This window comes from Cheilinus undulatus, linkage group 10 (assembly GCF_018320785.1).
Source record: "Cheilinus undulatus linkage group 10, ASM1832078v1, whole genome shotgun sequence".
In the NCBI taxonomy this organism is placed as follows: domain Eukaryota; kingdom Metazoa; phylum Chordata; class Actinopteri; order Labriformes; family Labridae; genus Cheilinus; species Cheilinus undulatus.
The window spans coordinates 33,511,611-33,530,596 of record NC_054874.1 but is presented as its reverse complement, the minus strand read 5'-3'; the positions used below and the strand labels follow the sequence as shown (position 1 = coordinate 33,530,596).

The 18,986-nt window shown below is 37.7% G+C and overlaps 1 protein-coding gene across 3 annotated transcripts in view; it reads right to left on the bottom strand.

The window, feature by feature from the left end:
* Positions 1 to 278: 278 nt before the first annotated feature.
* ube2d2 (ubiquitin-conjugating enzyme E2D 2 (UBC4/5 homolog, yeast)) overlaps positions 279 to 18,986 on the bottom strand; it is a 47,182-nt gene continuing 28,474 nt past the window's right edge. For 2 of the 3 annotated variants that reach the window (XM_041797274.1, XM_041797275.1), the window contains 5 exons: positions 16,519 to 16,550; positions 16,222 to 16,299; positions 15,933 to 16,038; positions 15,536 to 15,629; positions 279 to 1,573 (listed from right to left, as the gene is read on the bottom strand). In XM_041797274.1, the coding sequence (XP_041653208.1) occupies positions 1,528 to 1,573; positions 15,536 to 15,629; positions 15,933 to 16,038; positions 16,222 to 16,299; positions 16,519 to 16,550 (356 nt within the window). In that variant the 3' untranslated portion in view covers positions 279 to 1,527. Of the gene's footprint in view, positions 1,574 to 15,531; positions 15,630 to 15,932; positions 16,039 to 16,221; positions 16,300 to 16,518; positions 16,551 to 18,986 lie in introns of those variants that run through there. The other variant, XM_041797276.1, reaches the window with a different exon arrangement.

The window sequence follows — 18,986 nt, the reverse complement described above, 5'->3', positions numbered from 1 at the left end:
CTACTGTAAAATCTATTTTAACTAATGTATTTAGATTTGAGTTTTTCATTTACAGAAAAAAAAAAAATTCTCAGCAATTTAGTTTGAGAGTCACTAAGTTTTGTTTATTAGATATTAGGCCAAAAATGTAAGCAACTGAATCATGGAGGCACCCTTTGACAGATATATATCCTATAAACTTTCTATAAACTCAGTCATAAATATGACCTGGTTTTCTGTTTCTTTTATACCTATGCATACCCTACAAAAGGACCTTAGAATGAGAACACTTCGAGTCATTGGATTTTATTACACAGTTTAATCAACACACAAAGCTCAATGAGCCTTTCAGGTAATTCAATATACAGAGGTTTTGTGCAAGAAGAGTGGGTTCTCCTCACACCCAGAGCCCAAGCCAGTCCCATAGCCATTTAAGATGTTAGCCTCTAATTTAACAATAGGAAAAAAAAGAAAAACAAAAGAAAAAAGAAAAACAAACAAACAAACAAAAATGCAACCTAAGGAGTTATAGGTGATGGTCGGGGAGGGGCGGGGGTGTTTAAAACACAGGTTTAACTAAGAAAAATTAAAAGCTTAAATACCTGGTCCACAATCTTAACTTTGTAAATAAAGAAAAGTTGATGGTAGTGTTGGAGTGGAGGTTGACATGGGGTTACATTTGTGTTTGAACTTATGTCCATGTGTGTACAAAGGGGTCATTTTGGGCAAGGTGGGGTTGGAAAGGTGGGTTCAGAAGCAGGAGATGTGGGGGTAAATTTAAGTCCTTTTCTGAAATCCAACAGAAGACCCAAAAGGCCATGTGATTTTATCCATTCCATTTAGCTTACAAGGATCTCTTTAATGTATTTAATGTGTAAAATACAGAGTGCCCGTCGCAAAAACTGCTTACTTGAATTGTCACCTATGCAGATGGGAATTATCAGGACAGCTGAACAAGAAAGAGTGCAGAGTGTAAAAATCCCTCCATCTTTTGTCCCCCACCCTCTTAAAAAATGGGAAATGAAAAAAATCCCTCAAAATTCTATGTATTCTTATAGGAATGCTTAGTGATGAAAGTCTGTGGGTGGGTGGTTCAGTCATGTGTAAGAAAAAGGGGGAGTCCAGTGGGCAGCGAAAACCTAGCTTGGATGGTGATGAAATTTAATGGAAGACAGAGGTCAGGAAATGGGTAAACATCTTATGGGAGGGAAGAGTTGAAAGAGATGGGAGTTGGGAATTACCATAGCAAGTTGACAATATGTACACTAACGGGTGGGCAGGGAACCTTGAGAGGTAGGAGGGGAAGAGAATATGGGGTGGGGGTCAAACAGAGAGTGAGAGAAAATGTAGGAAGGTGGGGCAGAGGGAATTTTTACAGGTACTCTGGTGAAGGGGAGGCGTGGCTCAAAGAAAGCACTCCACTGGAAACCAACAAGATCTTGTTTTAAACTTCATTTGTTTGAATGTTTTTTGTTTGTTTTCTCTTTACGTCTGAAGCTCCCCAAACCTTACTTTGTTGAGGTGGTTGGCCATGATTCTACCCCAACACTACATTGCATACTTTTGTGTCCATTCCCGAGCTATTTTGTTGTACCTAGGAACAAGCAGAGAGAAGGTTAGAGGTTAGTTGGTTATTCCTTAAAGATCATCAAACATGAGTAACAAATCTGCACTCCAGAGGCATTTTTAGTAGTTTTTTTCAATACTGTAGGAACATGCCAGCTGTTTCAACATAAAACAAAAATATATTAATTTACACTTGATACATTTATAAAGACTATTCATGCCTTTTACTTTAAAATGGAAACACCCAAACTCATTTAAAACCAACAGATGGGGTCTGAAAAAAAAGCTTTAAATGGCACATTTTATTTACCAAATCATAAAGCAAATTGCTACTGAGCAAACTCATATTTTGACAAACTCAATAATCTACTTAAGACGGTATCAAAAGTACTTTCTTATTTGAAAAGCGATAATTGTTTACTGAGCAACACCTCATCTAAAATCTTAAACAGCGAACCAAAAATTGCAGCATATATTGTGACAATAGATATGGAGTAGGTAGTCAGTTATTTAAAAATTATTTATGGCTAGCATCCTCTGTCATATAGTGCTATGGTAGCACTCTTGAGCTGACAGGCCATCGCTATCTTAGGGTGCACTCAGTACTCGTACCGTGCTAAAGCCGCTTGACCCCCTCCCAAGGCCCCTGCACTCGCACTGCTCAACACATCCAGGCCTGAGCATAGATACGTCATGCACCAACGTCATCACATGAAGCGTCCACTGATGATGAATTTTAAAGTCTTGATGACTCACCATAAGTACACATTAAGTATTTTTATTTAAGACTGTAAAAAGCAACCCATTTATATGATAACTGATCTGACACTGGGTAATTTCATCTGGCCTGGGATCAGTGCGTCAACACAGAGTCCAATGAGGAGAAGAAAAAAAAATGAGTTCATTGCACAGATTTATCCCTCACCAGAGCACCTAATCTGGAGCCCGATCAGCTCACAGAGTTCGAAGTCCTTCCCCCATGCTGAATAAAACTCAGACTTTTGGACTCATATGAATTCTACAGTCCTTCTTGTGCGTGTCCGTATCCTATAAATCCCACTGACATCCTTGCACATGCCATGAACTGGACCATCTCTCTATGTGTAATTTCAGAGCACTTTGGCGCTGCTCCCCAACCAAACAAGTCTCTCATGGCATCAGACAGCCTGTGTCTGGATTAGGATTAATTGTTTAATTAGAAATACATTTTTACCATGACGAGAGCAATTATAACCATCTGATGGGAGCAGTAGGTAAACACACCACAGGATTCATAAACATTGTCCCTTTCAAATGTAAGGGATCAAGCCAACAGTCTTGCTTATTGCTGCCATGAAATTAAATCGTAAGCAACTAAAATCATGTGATATTAGCTTGGTTAACAATTTGATAATAATGAGGGGAGACTAACCCCCGGCACACATTTGTCTGCGTACGTGGCAGACTTTCTGTTACACACAAGGGATGTGTGTTATCTATCTGGAGAGCTGCTGTTTCTGGCCCACTCAGGGGAAGAAGCCATTTAAAAAAAAATAAAATCTTTCACATTCGTTAAGACCTGACAATGACAGAAACTTAAATGTGGGAGATATCTCATGTCGCGTTTGTAAGCTGCTAATTGATACCATGCTGCTATCTACCCATCTATCTGTCTATCTTTCTGTTTTATTCTAATAACGTGAAGCGGTTGGAGGTGATCCGAGTGGGTCTTCATCTTACAGATCTGCTTTCCCTGTACAGTCATCCATCCACACACTGAGCCACTGAGATTTAGTGGTGTGGAGCTGCATTTCCTAAAGACTTACCCTGTCCTCCAGAAGTACAAATAAACTGCATTTAATACACGTACCATTATTGATAAGGAAGGACTGAGAAACAGACAGACAGAGAAGCCGTATTTACTGAAATCAAAAGCTATTTCAATCAAAACATCTTAACAGGCCAAGTTACATGTTAACATAGGGCCCCGTCTTTGATATCACCATGACAATTCTTGCATCCATTGAACTTGTGATTTTTTGGAGAGTTTCTGCTTAAATTTCTTTGCAAGATGTCAGAATAGCCTCCCAGAGCTGCCATTTTGATGTGAACTGCCTCCCACCCTCATGGATCTTTTGCTTGAGGATGCTCAAAAGGTTCTCATAGGGTTGAGTTGAGGGGAGGATGGGGGCCACACCATGAGCCTCTCTCCTTTTATGCCCACAGCAGCCAGTGACACAGAGGTATTCTTTGCAGCAGGAGATGATGCATTGTCATGCATGAAAATAATTTTTTTTGCCAAGGAAGGCATGGTTCTTCTTTTTGTACCATGGAAGAAAGTGGTCAGGTAGAAACTCTATATTCTTTCCCAAGGTCATTTTCACACCTTCAGGGACCCTAAGTGGTCTACCAGCTCTCTCCTCATGATTCCGGCCCAGAACATGACTCCGCCACCTCCTTGCTGATGTCACAGCCTTGTTGGGACATGGTGGCCATCCACCAACCATCCACTACTCCATCCATCTGGACCATCCAGGGTTGCATGGCACTCATCAGTCAACAAGACTGTTTGAAAATGAGTCTTCATGTATTTCTGGGCCCACTCCAACCGTTTCTGCTTGTCAGCATTGGTTAGGGGTGGCTGAATAGTAGCTTTATGCATACCTGCAAACCTCTGGAGGATCCTACACCATGAGGTTCACGGGACTCCAGAGGCACCAGCAGCTTCAAATAACTGTTTGCTGCTTTGTAAAGGCCTTTTAGCAGCTGCTCTCTTAATCTGATGAATTGTCTGTCAGAAACCTTCTTCATTATGCCTTTATCTGCATGAACCCATCTGTGCTCTGAATCAGTCACAAATTTCTTCACAGTTCAATGATCATGCTTAAGTTTTTGTAAAATATCTAATGTTTTTATACCTTGTCCAAGGCATTGCACTATTTGAGTCTTTTTAGCAGCAGAGAGATCCTTTTTCTTTCCCATATTGCTTGAAACCTGAGGTCTGCTTAATAATGTGGGGTGTCCATCTTCATTAGTTTTCCTTTAATTGGGCTTGCAAACTAATTACCACAGGTATCTGAGATTGATTTCAGTGATCCAAAGAGCCCTGAGACACAATACCATCCATGAGTTTAGCTAAAAAACAAAAAAACTGAATGTTTATGACACTAAAATTCAATTTGCATAACAATTTGGAACGCAGTGTAGAGTAGTAAGATTTGCTCATTATTTGACATCTGATTAGGGGCCACTGAGGATCTATATGATCAATCTGCTGTGTTCAGCACACTATGGCTTGCCAAATCCCCTGCAGTGGATATACACCCCGGCTAGGGTGCAAGGGACATTATTACTGCCTGCAGCTTTTTTTTTTCTCTTTTACACCCCTTAAAAGTTCCTATATTGACTTTTTTCAAATCCATTGTGGCGGTAAAGAATTGAAATGATAAAAAATGAGTTTCTGTCCAAATATTTAAAATCCTAACTGCATATCGTATTTTAAACAAGCCTATTTACTCAATTTTGACCAACCTCTTGCAACAAAATTTTCACAGAAAATACAGACTAAAATCAAGCTGTAGCAACTAAATGATGCCAAAAGTTATCTCCTTGGAAGATTTGTTTCTACAAGAAATGATGGAAACAAAAGCATTTGTAACACTGAGGATTGTGTTACAATAAAGATCTTCTGATCAAGATTGATAATCACTTTCTAGTTAGAATATTGATTCATATAACCCAAAGATCCAGCCCATTTTTTTGAGTTTTGTATAAAATTATGTCAATTTTGTCTTTTTTCTTAAGTTTTTTTGTGTTGTTTCAATGCACAGAAAGGCAATAAACATGTGTATACCAAAAACGTTTGTACTTGCAACAATTTCTTGGAGAAATGGTGGATTTTCTGGAAAAATTCCAGGGGTGCCAATACTTTTGTCCATGACTGTATGCTACTTAGACTTGATCTGCAGTCACATTTAAAACTTTCATACTTTGACTAAATGTTTAAAATTTGTGCTAAATCATTTTTATTTAGTATATTTGAGGCATTACCAAAATGAGCCATATACATTGTGTGTAACCTCTGCTGCAACCTGCAGCTGCTTCAGACAACACTGACTTGCAAACACAATACAGATGATGGCATTGGGTTCAAGAGGAGAGCTGTCTCAAACTCACCTTACTATGTTTTGTAGAAGCCCTGTTTACAATATTCTGTACAGTACACTACAAGTGCATCTCAAAAAATAAAATATGTAAAAGTTATTTTGTTTTTCTGTAATTTACTTCAGAAAGTTGTGCTTTTGTAAATACTAGATTAATCTTACACCAAGTGAAATATACTAAAACTTTTTTTTTGTCTTCATCTTGATAATTACAGTTTAAAGCTTACATAGAAGTAAAAGTAAAAAAAAATCCTGAGCCTAAATATTTCCCAGGGAAATTCTGGCTCAGTACACACAACTGTAATCATGGGGAAGACCGCTAACTTGACTCTTGTCCAGATGACAATCACTGACACGGTTCACAAGGAGGGTAAGCCACATAAGGTCATTGCTGAAAGAGGCTGTTCTCAGAAGCTCTCAGAGGCATATTCATAGAAAGTTGACTTCAAAGGAAAAGTGTGGTTAGAAAAAGTTCAGGAGCAACAGGGATGAGCTCAGCCTTCGGAGGGTTGTCACACAAAGCAGATTCAAGACCTTAAGGAAACTTCACAAGGAGTGAACTGAGGCTGGTGTCGGTGCGTCAAGAGCCACACAACACAGATGGGTCCAAGAAATGGGCTACAAGTGTCGTGTTCTTAGCGTCAAGCCAATCCTGAAGCACAGACAGTGTTACAAGCTTCTGACCTGGGCTAAGAAGAAAAACTGGGCCATTGCTCAGTGGTCCAAAGTCCTGTTTTCAGATTAAAGTAAAATTTGAATTTAATTTGGAAACCAGGGTCCCAGAGGTCTGGAGGAAGATCTGACAGGCACAGAATCCAAGGTACTTGAAGTCCAGTGTTTCCAGTTTCCAACGTAAGTGATAGTTTGGTGTGCCACATCATTTGCTGTTGTTGGTCCACCGTGCTTTATCAAGTCCAGGGTCAACACTGTCAACCTTCTACCAGGAGATTTTAGAGCTCTTCATGCTTCCATCTGCTGAGAAGCTTTATGGAGATACTGATTTCCTTTTCCAGCAGGACTTGGCACCTGCCCACAGTGAAGCCAAAACTATCAGAAACTGGTTTGCTGACCATAGCATTACTGTACTTGATTGGCCAGTCAACTGGCCTGACCTGAACACCTTTGAGAATCTCTTCCTATTGTCAAAAAGATAAGACACACAGACTTAACAATATAGACTGCAATCAAAGCAACATAGGCCTAAAATCCCAGCAGTGCCATAGACAGACATGTCCATGCCACATTGCATAGGCATAGGAATTTGTGTAAAAGGAGCTCCAACCAATGACTGAGTGCATAAATGAGCATCATTTTCCAGAGGGTTAACATTTCTGTATTATAAAACCTTGTATTGGAATTAAGTTTTGTGATATTCTTATGTGTTGAGATTATGGCTTTTTGTTTTTTTGTGAGCCATGATCATCAGGAATAAAACAAAGCAAAAAAAAAGTCATTTAATATTTCTCTATGTGATTTTAAATCTGGAATATATGGAAGTTTCCTTTCTTCACAGGAAAAAAACTTTCTCATAATATTCTATTATTTTGAGATGCACCTGTATATTTCACTCCCTGTTCTCCTTTCCTTGACAGCTCCCTCTCACAGCTCCCTCTCCTCTGCACATTACACACAGCTTGTCAGTTTACAGCAGGAGAAATGGCAGAGATGCTCAGATAGAGGAGGAAGTCTAATTAATTAGTAATGGAGAGAACTTAATCAATATCTGCTAAGCTTTTCTATAAAGTTTTATCCATGGCATGATGCATATTTATTTTTTATCAATACTGAGGGTTCTAACATTTAATTTCAAGGTTCCTACACAATATTAAAAATCAAATTCAATACTTTTTGTGTAGAACTTGTAAGAACGGAAATGAGAAAAATTCAAACTCTTTTCTGCCAGACAAACAGACAAAAACTGAAGGCATGTGAGATATCTTGGTACACTGGATCCCAGTTGAACTTTCTGATTTAATGTACTGTTTATCAAATTACCAAATGGTTCAGAGCAAAGACATATTTTTGGCCACAAATGCCCAAATTTGATTATTTCTGGCACATTTAAAGCATTTATTCTATCTATAGGCAGTATGGTAATATTCATTATACCTTTTAGTAGGGATGGGCGTTTGGAAGAAACCTAACAACTTGAGCATCTATAATGTTAACAATCAATTTATTGATTAATCGTTATGTATGTATTAAAACATACATACATGGGAGATTTTATATATATATATAAACATTACCCCATATAACAAAAACAGGTAACTAATGAGTGTGTTTCTCAATGATTTATTTATTTCCACCCTTCGAAAGCCTAGGGCTCTTAAACATAAACAAGGCATGATCTATCGTATTACCTGTTGTGGGGATGTGCAAAAAAATATGCAAGCATCTCAAAAAACTATTCAAACCCCAAAACAACCACAAAAAACAATAGCCTTAGTTGGCTGCCATTTTTTTCACAAAATTAGGTTAGAAGGAATCCAAAGACAATAGACCATTATATGACAGAGAGCGGGCCTCATAAAAAACAAAACAAAACAAAACAAAAAAAAAAAACAACAACAACAAACAAACAAAAACAAAACCCACTCACAATGTCAAGACAGTAGATATTGTTGTGCAGTGCAGAGTAAGACGTGTTTAGTCTCTTATTAAATGCCAACATCAGATCGACTTAATTCTCTGTGATTGACCAAATTCTCAATGACCAATTAATCGATGATTGATTAATTGTTCCCATCCCTACCTTTCTGCACATATGCTAAGATGATTCAAAACAATTAAACTATTGAAAAGCAGAATTATTCTTTTGCCAGAGAAGACATGTTAAAATAAGGTTTGGCTGTATGAAATTTTAGGTAAGCAACTTGGTAACCAGAAGACCTATAAAATAAGAGAGGGGTCTGGGGGTCCTTGGAAAGGAAATTTTGAGTGTCTAACAGTGAATTTTCCAAATTCTTGAGAATACTTATGCAACAACTTGTAGAGGAAATTCACTTATTAATACAAAATTGATTAATAATCAGAAAGAACACTTTCTTTTATAATGCTTACATTCTAGTTTGCTTGTTACAGTGGCGTATTGCATTCACTTGAAAATTAAAAAAAAAATTATCCTGTTTATACGACATAACTATCTCATAAACACTGGATTTTTTAAATCTATTTTTGATTTTCCTGTTTTTATGAGATACTATCTCGTAAAAACAGGAATTTATTTATTTAGGACTTTCCTGTTTTTACGAGATACAACCTCCTCTGTTACCATCGAGAATAAAGGGGCAAACTATACTATGGCAGCAAAGATTAGACTATGGCAGGCCACTATGGTCTAGATAACTGATGGATGAGACAGATAAAGTAGAAACATTGCAGCACCTCACAAACGAGGTGTGTCTGAATGTACTATGGGTATCTATTTTAGTGAAGAAATAACCATCATTACCACATTATAAACATTTGTTAGGCCCCAGTATTGTTATACTGTACATTACAGATGTACTCAAACTAGTGATGCACCAATGCATCGGTGAAACATCGGCTGATGTTGGCCTTGTTAACCCTCATCATCCCATCCGCCACAAAAAATCAGACATGCTTGTCAAACATGGAAAATAGACAAATCTGAAGTGCATGCTGCTGTGAGCAATAATTGAAAGTGGTCTGACAAGTCTGTGCTGCAAGCACCCCACAGCTGACTGTATGAATCAGGCAGCTGACGTGATCGTTTCGGTGAGAGCCCTGAAATGTCTCTTTACACTCAAGAGGTAGACACTGATCACAGAGTAAAAACTAGAAAAGTACTCGGAGAGCGTACACCTCCACCATTAGCCCTATCTCCCAATAGTAAAGAATCCTTTAAAAAATTCCTGGATCCAGACGGTGATCTGGATCACTCCCAAAATCTAATCAGTTCTTCCTTATGCCATTTCTGACATTTCCTGAAAATTTCATCAAAATCCGTCCATAACTTTCTGAGTTAAGTTGCTAACAAACCAACAAACTCACAAACAAACTAACTGACAAACCCTGCCGATCACATAACCTCCTTGGCGGAGGTAACTACTACTACTAAAGGCTACTTTATTAGAGCCTGTTTGCCAAAATTTGAACAAAAAGAGTCTGATCAACTTTCTGAAGCAGGACGTCTCAATAGTACGTTTAAAACATGATGCAAAACCTCTTGGAACAAAAACACACACAAGCCACATATACTGCAGACTACAATCTCCCCGTCATTTTAACTGCAAAGTTGTGTTGGATTCATCATGATGGGCTGGGCAATAAATTAATTTATAATATCACTTTATGTTTGAATGCGATATAGGATTGATTGCTATTAACAGTATCGTTAATATTGAGTGTGATTTGAAAAAAAAACAAAAAAACAAAGAAGGGATGAATTTCAGGCTGAGATTCTGACAAAAGTTGAAATAAGAAGTTCTTCTGTGGGTTTAATTAGTTTGATTTGTCCCCTCTAAAGTGAAAAAAGGCTAAATTATACAGTTGTTCAACAAAAAACTTAACTCTGGTCCTTGGCCTGGATAAGAAAGTAACCAATCACAAATATAAACATGTAACAACAACTGATGAAAAACCATCGGTATCGGCATCAGCATGGCCAAAATGTTGTTTTAAACATCAGTATAGGCATCCACCCTGATTTTCACAAACATTATTCAATTGCCATTTTTCTCCTAATACCGATTCTGATACCAGTGTTTTAGGTATGAGCTGATACTGAGTACTGTGAATTTAAGAAAAAGAATCGTACTGTATAGCCTCTGTGTGACACTTAAAGTTGTTTATCCTGCTAATCAGTGTGTTTTAGTGCTAGATATTAAAATAATAATATCACAGAGGGCCATATCACAGGCTGTCCTTCTCTCTCTTCATCATGTACAATTTAGGTTGTCTAGATAATTATGTGTGCGTGATTAGTAGGGGTGGAAATCACTAGTGTTCCCACGATACAATATTATCATGATACTTGGGTAACGATTCAATATTATTGCAAGTTTAAACATTTTGCAATACATTAAGTATTGCGATTCCATATATTGCGATATATTGTGATTTATACAATTTTTTCATCTGTTTAGCTGATTTAGCATTGGTCTTGCCCTCATGTTTGTCATATCTATTTTTCATGTAGCACTTCTTGCAAAACCTTATGTGTCATTTCCATCTCATTCGTGCCCTGCTTGCATTCCTAATGTCCTTTCACTGGTGCTGCCATGTTTGTTGTACTAACTTTCTCCTGCTCTATGACCATCACCTCTGCGGACCTCACTGGACAAACAATTGTCCAAGCAATATATTTTACTTTTTCCATTATCAAAGACTTCAGTTCATATTTACAATTAATCTGAAAAAAATCAATACTTGGTGGATGAGACAATACGATATATCACAGACAAAATATCGCGATACTATGCTGTATCGATTTTTTTCTTCCACCCCTAATGATTAGGCATGCACAGTTTGAAGCAGCATGACAAGATGATGGGACAGCCTGCAATCCAATAACAGCTCCTAACAAAGCATTCTGGGAAAACAATACGGGGGCAAGCCCTCAGGCTAGAGGCAATAAATGATCAAAAACTGATTATTTAAATGGCTAAAAAGACCTTCAGTATTGGATCTACCTGTGTGGATTTAACTTTTCAAGTCCCAGAAAAGTCACCAGAGTTCAAGGCTAAAAATGCTTCTGTAAAGGCTACGAAGGCATGGATAGAACCATTGGGGCAACGCAATGGCTAGCTTCAAGACAAAAAAAAAGGTAAGAGGCTACAATTTATGTTATTGAACTTTTAAAAACCCATGTCACTCTCCTGTGTTTGGTTCTACTTTGGTTCACTGCTTTAAAAAGGGCAGCCTGTGAGTGCAGTGTTTTCAAGCAGCGTAGAAGAACTGGTTGTTTATAACACTAATCCATGTATAGCATGGCTAAATAGAGCCAAATTTAAAGATTAAAAAAAAATATATATGTATGGGATTGGTGCATATACAAGTGTACTTGCCGATACTAATACCTGCATTTTCAGCAGTGTTTGAAGCATTTCTGATACTGGTATCAAAAACTGAAACAACTCTTGCACCTTATGAGTTATAATAAATTTAATTTTGGCAATCAGTGGTGACACCCAGCCCTAATAACATTTCTAATTTCTAAAGGCAGACGTTAGAAATTATATTTTGCATTATGCAAACTTGAATCATACATTTTAATTTTAACCTCAGACAGCAAGGCATCTTTGCTGTCTGCTATAAACAGAAAGCAAAAGTAGTTGTAAGTAGTTGTAGTGCTAGTTGTAAGTAGAAAACATGAATGGACCTGCATGGATGGAAAAAGTGGAATATGGTCAGCCTTACACTTCAAAGTTCAGTTTTACATTTCATCAGCCCCAAACCACAATTTTAGTTACATTACATTTCACAATGATAATAAATATTTGACAGTGTATAAAACACAGCAGACCAAAATGGAATTGTATTTATAGAACTCCTTAAACTGCAAAATAGATGACCAAAATTTGAGACATGCCAGAAAAGTATTGATCATTTTGAGTCAGATTATTCAGGTATTTAATGAAGGCAGGGTCAGACTACATGTCTACATCTTCAGCAAAATTGACCTGAGCCAACAGTGATAGGATTTCAGGCCCCAAGTCTGTTGTTTCATCTTGTGCAATGTGTCATAGAGGATGAAAAAGGAAGACACGTTTGGGAAACCTCATGACCCCTTAGCAGATGTATACTTTTTTTTCCCCTGCTCTTGTGAATTTGCTCCATGGTATCTGTGACGTTCACCTGTAAGAGCTCAGAGTGCTGTGCACGTGCAGCACTCATAAATGTAAACAAACCAAACGGCAAAGCTAAAGAACAGTGATGTCATTGGTGCTGTGAGATGGAACTACGAAAGAGAGAAAATGTTTTTCAAGCTTTGACAACAATATGCGTGCCTTAATTGATGCTTTGTTGAGGAACAACTAGCCTTATAACTGGCTGAAAAAGAGTAATATTTGTTAAAAAAAAAAAAAAAGTCAGTACACTCCAGTAACCTGGTGTTTAACTGATATTAGCATTAGCATCAACATAGCATATTATTTCTCATGTTTGAATTGTGGAGATGTTAGGGTATTGTTTATTTTGCTGTAATGGGGTGACAGAAGGGAAACAATATCATCGTGGACATGTGACGGTTTCAAAACATAGGTCTTCAGAGCAAAAAGTGTAGTTTTTAGTGGAGCAGAGTGAAGGAAAGTGGGAACTACAGTTACCATCAGCACTTGTGTACCAACCATCTTTTAAGCTCCACTACCTGGCTTGATCTAACAACGCAAAAATAGTAAATGCTACAAGTGGCAAGGAGAGGGCCAAGCAACTTTTAAATCTGCCAGAATCTGGCAAGGCCAAAACACCCTTCAGCAAGCATTCACAATCCCACTTCCCCACAAGCTGTACCGATTAATATATCGCCATAGGCCTACAGCTGTTTTCAGTAGTGGGCAAAGAAGGTTTTAGAAGGTTAGTAAACATGCTGGAGCCAAAGCATACATTTTTAGACCTAATGCACACCTACGGTAACCTTGCAAAGCAGATTAACCCTTTAAAGCCTGAAAACACAAATTATAGCCAGAAAATTTAGATTTTTTGGAAGTGAAATGTTAATTTCACTTTTGAATGAAATCCCCCCAAAATCTAAATTTCCATTTTTAGTCATTTATGATCATATTAATTAGATAAAGGTATCACAAAAGTATATATCAAGCATGATACAACAGGCTTTAAGTATGGTGTACCATCGCTGTCAAAAGTCTGTATGCATAACTTTGACACTTTGTATCCATGTTTGAAAACTTTGTGCGTAAATAAATGCTTTGTACACCCAAAAAAAAAAGGTTTAGTATATGAGTCAGCAAATTACGAGTGTAATTGAGTGTGTGTGTGTGTGGGAGTATGAATCTAAAAGCTATGACTTCAAGCAGTCACAAATACGAATCTGATTTCTACGCATACAAACTCGAGTCACTGGGTACAAGGCGAAAAGCGTTCAAATGCAGTACAGTAAATATAGTATGTTTGTTGAAATTTTATCTTTTTGACTTAGGCCTGGGCGATGTGGCCTAAAAATCGAATTCTTGATTTTTTTTTTTTTTTTTTTTTTGGGAATTCAATTCTAAATGATTTTTTCTCAATTGTACAGAGCTGGGCGATATGGCCTAAAATTGACATCCCAATATATTTTTGCTATATACCGATACACGATACATATTGTGATACTTTGAAATGTCCTCTAAGTGGCTGTATAATGTTTAATTTAGTTCCAAATGACACTAGTCTGGTGATTAAAACAGACGGTTCTATTGGATTTTTAATAAAATTGTATGCAGAAAGGGTAAAAATCAACATCAAGTCAAATTTACACACTGTTTTATTTTGAAAAGGACTTCATTCAAACTTTTACTAATAAATCAAACATACATCAATGGTGAAATACTCTGTCCTTTATCGTGTCTGGACAGTCCTGAAATGTTTTCTGTGTTAGGTGTACTATTGCCGATTATAAAGTGATTGCCTTCCTCATTAAGTGTGAAGCAAACCTACACAAAACTTACCAATCCTGCATGCAGCTAATGGCTAAAACCCTGCAGTCTCGTCCACCATTCAGGCTCACAGCTGTGATTATATTAGTCCATTATCTGTGCTGATGAACACGACCATTTTCTGACAAATTCATAACTTGTGGGGAGGCAGGAACTTTTCAACTCTGCTTTGCCGGTGTTTTGAGCTGTTAGGCTGAGATATATCTCTGTAGTTGTGGAGAAGTGGATCACGTTTGTCCTCTGCTGGACCATCTTCTCTCTGACATGTATGACTCTGGCAGGGAGTGTTTCAGCACAAAGCTCGTGCCCAGGCAAATCACATGTTCTGGGTTAAGTGTCTTTATGAAATTTTTAAATCCTGGCTTTTCAACAGAACTGGGCTCAAGTCTTTAGCGGCATGTTGTGTTACTGCCACTGTTATCTTGGAGTCATATTGCGGTGTATTTTAATGATTACCACCTGAGTTCAGGCTCTTTCATTTTAAAGCTGAACCCCTGGCAGATGACAGACCCAGCACTGTTTCTCGTTGTCCATCTCTGAACACAGATAGCTAGCCGCTAACTCACCACGCTGCTCTGGTTACCCATAGTGTTTACCTCTTTACTCCTCTGCTGATACAAAAACGTACATGTGCGCAGGACGGTTTTCTGGATGGGCAGGGGAGTGAGCTCTCTGCTGTGAGAGATGCATTCAAGGACAATGATAGAAGTGAAACTCCAGCGAGAAATGCAAGCTGACAGCTCAAAACCTCTACATAATTTATACTCTTATGTTGGCGATATACTCATTTTATAAATTGTGCGTGGCAAAAGCCGCAATACATCGAGTATACTTGATATATCGCCAACCCCTACAATTGTAACAGAAAAAAATAATGTAGTCTGACCCAGCCTTTAGTCTCCTTATACTTCACTTACATTGTGTTCTATATCACAACCTATATTGCCTTCAAGGCAACCAATATGGTGATGAAATCTGGCCTTAGTGGCACAGCATCAGCATAGCCTAAGAGTCTACATATTTTGCACAGTCACAAGCTTGTATATTTCTAAACCCAGTTCCAATCATTAAACATGTGATGACCCATGTTTCAACGTGGCCAACCTGTGACACTTACTGATTAGAATAGCTTTACTGGGACTTGACTTTTTATTAATTTGTGTTTTAGATAGTCAGAAAATATTAAGATTAGACAAACTTGAAATGTGATACAAAAACTACAGAACTTACTTTTCCCTGTCCGTCTTGTAGATACGGGCGATCTCAGGTACTAAGGGGTCATCCGGATTTGGGTCACAGAGCAGAGAGCAGATGGACAGGAGGACTGGATTTGACCAGATAAAGGTGACAAAGTTGATCAATACATTTCATTTCATAACATTTTTCTTCGGATAGCTTTTAGCTAGCTGTTTATTTATTACAGAATTTATGGTAGATGTGTCCTGTTAAAACCCAGCATCAAAAAAGCTACATTATCATTATCATTTGTAAAGGAAACTGACACATTGCTGTATTCCTTCATTTACCAACACCCCTGTTAATTAAAGAAGTAGCGTTTGCTGTTTATCTGCAACATACAATATGCTTATTTTAAAAAGCCTCAAGGCCAGAAATATAACCAGTTTACCTTTGGAGATGGTGAGAGCTGGAGACCACTGTGATCGCAGAATGTCAAGACAAATGCTGCCATTGCTGTTGATATTTGGGTGGTAGATTCGTGTGGTAAATGCAACCTGATAACAAACACAGAAAAACACAAATAGAGGAGGTGTGAGAAAGACAGGCAGGTAAGTCAAGTAACAGAGAACTAAACAGTATAAACCTGTGTGGCAAGTGTGACCAGACAAGAGTTTTTTTTGTGCCACTCTTACTTTATGTATGGTGTATCTTCTTAGTTGATTGTGTATATTGGTTACCTTTGGCGGTTTGAAGGGGTAGTCTGTGGGGAAGTGTATGGTCAAGAAGAAAACTCCACTCTGGTAAGGGCTGTCATTCTAATGCAGGAAGAAAAGAATAAGTCTTTAGTAACTTTTGCATTGAAAAAAAAATATTAAGCTGTCCTGGATTCTGTTTAAGACAAGTCATTATTTATTATTAACAAAGGATTCAAAGTCAAGATTTCTTATCTGCAGAGTCTTATAAATTTAGTCTGTCATCATATATGTGAATGGTATTTCTAAAGAAAAACTTTCTGTCACTAAGTAAGTACTTACAGGTCCCATTATTGTGGCTTGCCAGTGAAACACTGAGAAAAAAACAAAGCAGAAGCACAGTTATGAAAAACTCAGGATAGAATTGGCAACTGAAAAGTGTTAGACTAAATAATAACACATGATATACAGGGTTGGTTCTCAACCAGTATGTAGCTACCATGAAGTGGACGGACTTGTTTTCAGTGATTCAAAACAAACAAAAAAGAAGTGGCAAAGACTATGATTTGGCTATGACTATGATTTTTTTCAAAGAGTGAGTGGTAAAACATTTTTGAAAATCTGGTTTGCCATTTCTCATTAAGGAGGTAGTTGAGGATACCAAGATGAGACCAGATGAGAAATCTGTTCATTTGAGAAACAGCCTCTTAAATAAGTGCTGCTCAACACAATTACTACAGGAAACATATTTAAGTGTTTTGTAAGAATACTTATATACAGTGCCATGAAAAAGGATTTGACCCTTTCTGATATTTTTTGCATGTTTATCAAACCAATTTTAATATCTCACAAAGACAACCCAACTAAATACAAAATGCAGTTTCTAAATTATTGTATTTGTTAAGGGAAAAAAATCCAAACCTATTTGACCCTATGTGAAAAAGAAATTGTCCCATGAACCTAATAACTGGTTGTGCCACCCTTGACAGCAATAACTGAAATCAAGTGTCTGCGATAACTGGTGATGAGTCTTTCGCATCGCTGTGGAGGAAATTTGGACCATTCTTCTTTGTAGAATTTTAGTAACTCAGCCATGTAGGAATGTTTACGATTATGAACTGCCTATTTCAGGTCATACCTTTTCACACAGAGACAGATGTATGCAAAGGTGCAAGGGCCTATTCAGTGCTTTTTCCAGTAATTGGTTGACTTTTGAGGGCCTTAACATATCATTAACATTATTATTATCAAAATTTTGCAGGTGCATCCTTTCTTTGCCAATTTTTAGAATATTTTTTTGTCTGCAACACATATTCCATATTGCTCCTTAGCACACTAACAGTTTTCAAAGTTAAAGCCCACTCCCTTTGTTATAGATTTCTGATATTTGGTGGGCAGATCCTGCTTAGGGAGATCAAGAAAAAGTCTCTTGGACCCATGCTGTAATCCCAACAGAAAATCTGCCATTTTTGATAAATTAGCTGAAACTGGTGCATCTTTGGACATTTTCAAGGTTCAGATCATGACAAACTCATTCTAGTCTTGTCCTGACTTGTGCTTTTGTGTACAAGCTAGTTGAGACTAGAGATACAACAATTCTGGATTTTAACACCACTATTATAGTAAGAGAAATAATCACAGTTTCATGATTATCACAATTATTTTGCATTCATTTATGAAATGTACTGTTTAATTGCATTAACCTTCCACAGAAATATAAGTGTTCTGTGTTGATGCCTTTTTAAAATCATAAATAACAATATTTCATAATCTGAATTGTTTATAAATAAATAAAAGTCTACCTCTCTTCTAATTAACACTAACTAGTAAGCTTTTTTGCTTTAAGATCTATCATACATTAGAGCTGCACAATTCATAGAATTTTGTTCACAGTCACAGTTTTCGCCATTCCACAATCACAGAAATACAGAATCTCATTGTTGGAAATAATTTACCTTTTAAATACATGCTGCGCCCTTAAAACATATCATATCTGCAAATGCATGCACAAATCAACAAATGCGTGCACAATTCCACAAATCTGTGTGCAAATCTGCAGTGTACAGCAGCTGTTGGTGCTTTGCGTTTCTTGCAGCACTATTTGCTTGCTAACTTGGCATGCCAGATGGATTGTTTCACACATCCATCTGGCAAACCAATCATATACAGCATTTGGGAAAGGGCAGAGCCTTTGAAAAAAAAAATTTGGAGGGTGATTGGATGAATGTTCTGTCTGTCACATTCTTACGGGCCAATCAGAGCAACAAAACAAGTGATGTAGCTGCTATGGAGCTGTGCCCCTACCGAAGGAGTAAACTCCATAGAGAACTGCACAACGCGAACCATGGCAACTGTAGACATGTCAGTATACAACTTTTGTCGTTTTTGAAAAGAAAAAGGCTCAATGCTGTTCCTTGTTCTTCTTGTAATGAAGAAATGTCAAGTTATGATAAAACTAGTGCTTTAGCAGGATCCACGCTAATGTGTTCCGCCATAATTGTACTGGCCTCTTGTTGCTGTTTGCTTATGTCACAAGTGAAAGTACTGCCCCTTGACCCTGATTGGACCTGTCACTTTCTAACCGGGCCTAAACTGTCTAGACTGGAGCTTTGCCAGATGGATTTACCAGTGAGAAACACGGAAACGGGCATATCCACCTGCTTTACAAGGTTATTTGCTTGCCCCGTTTGGGTGAAAGCGCATCTTTGCCCGTGGGCAAAGTTATTTTGCATGCATGGTAATTAACTGAACACTAGTTGTTATCCTAGATGCTCTCAGTGAATCAGCATCAGGACAGAATCCGTACATGT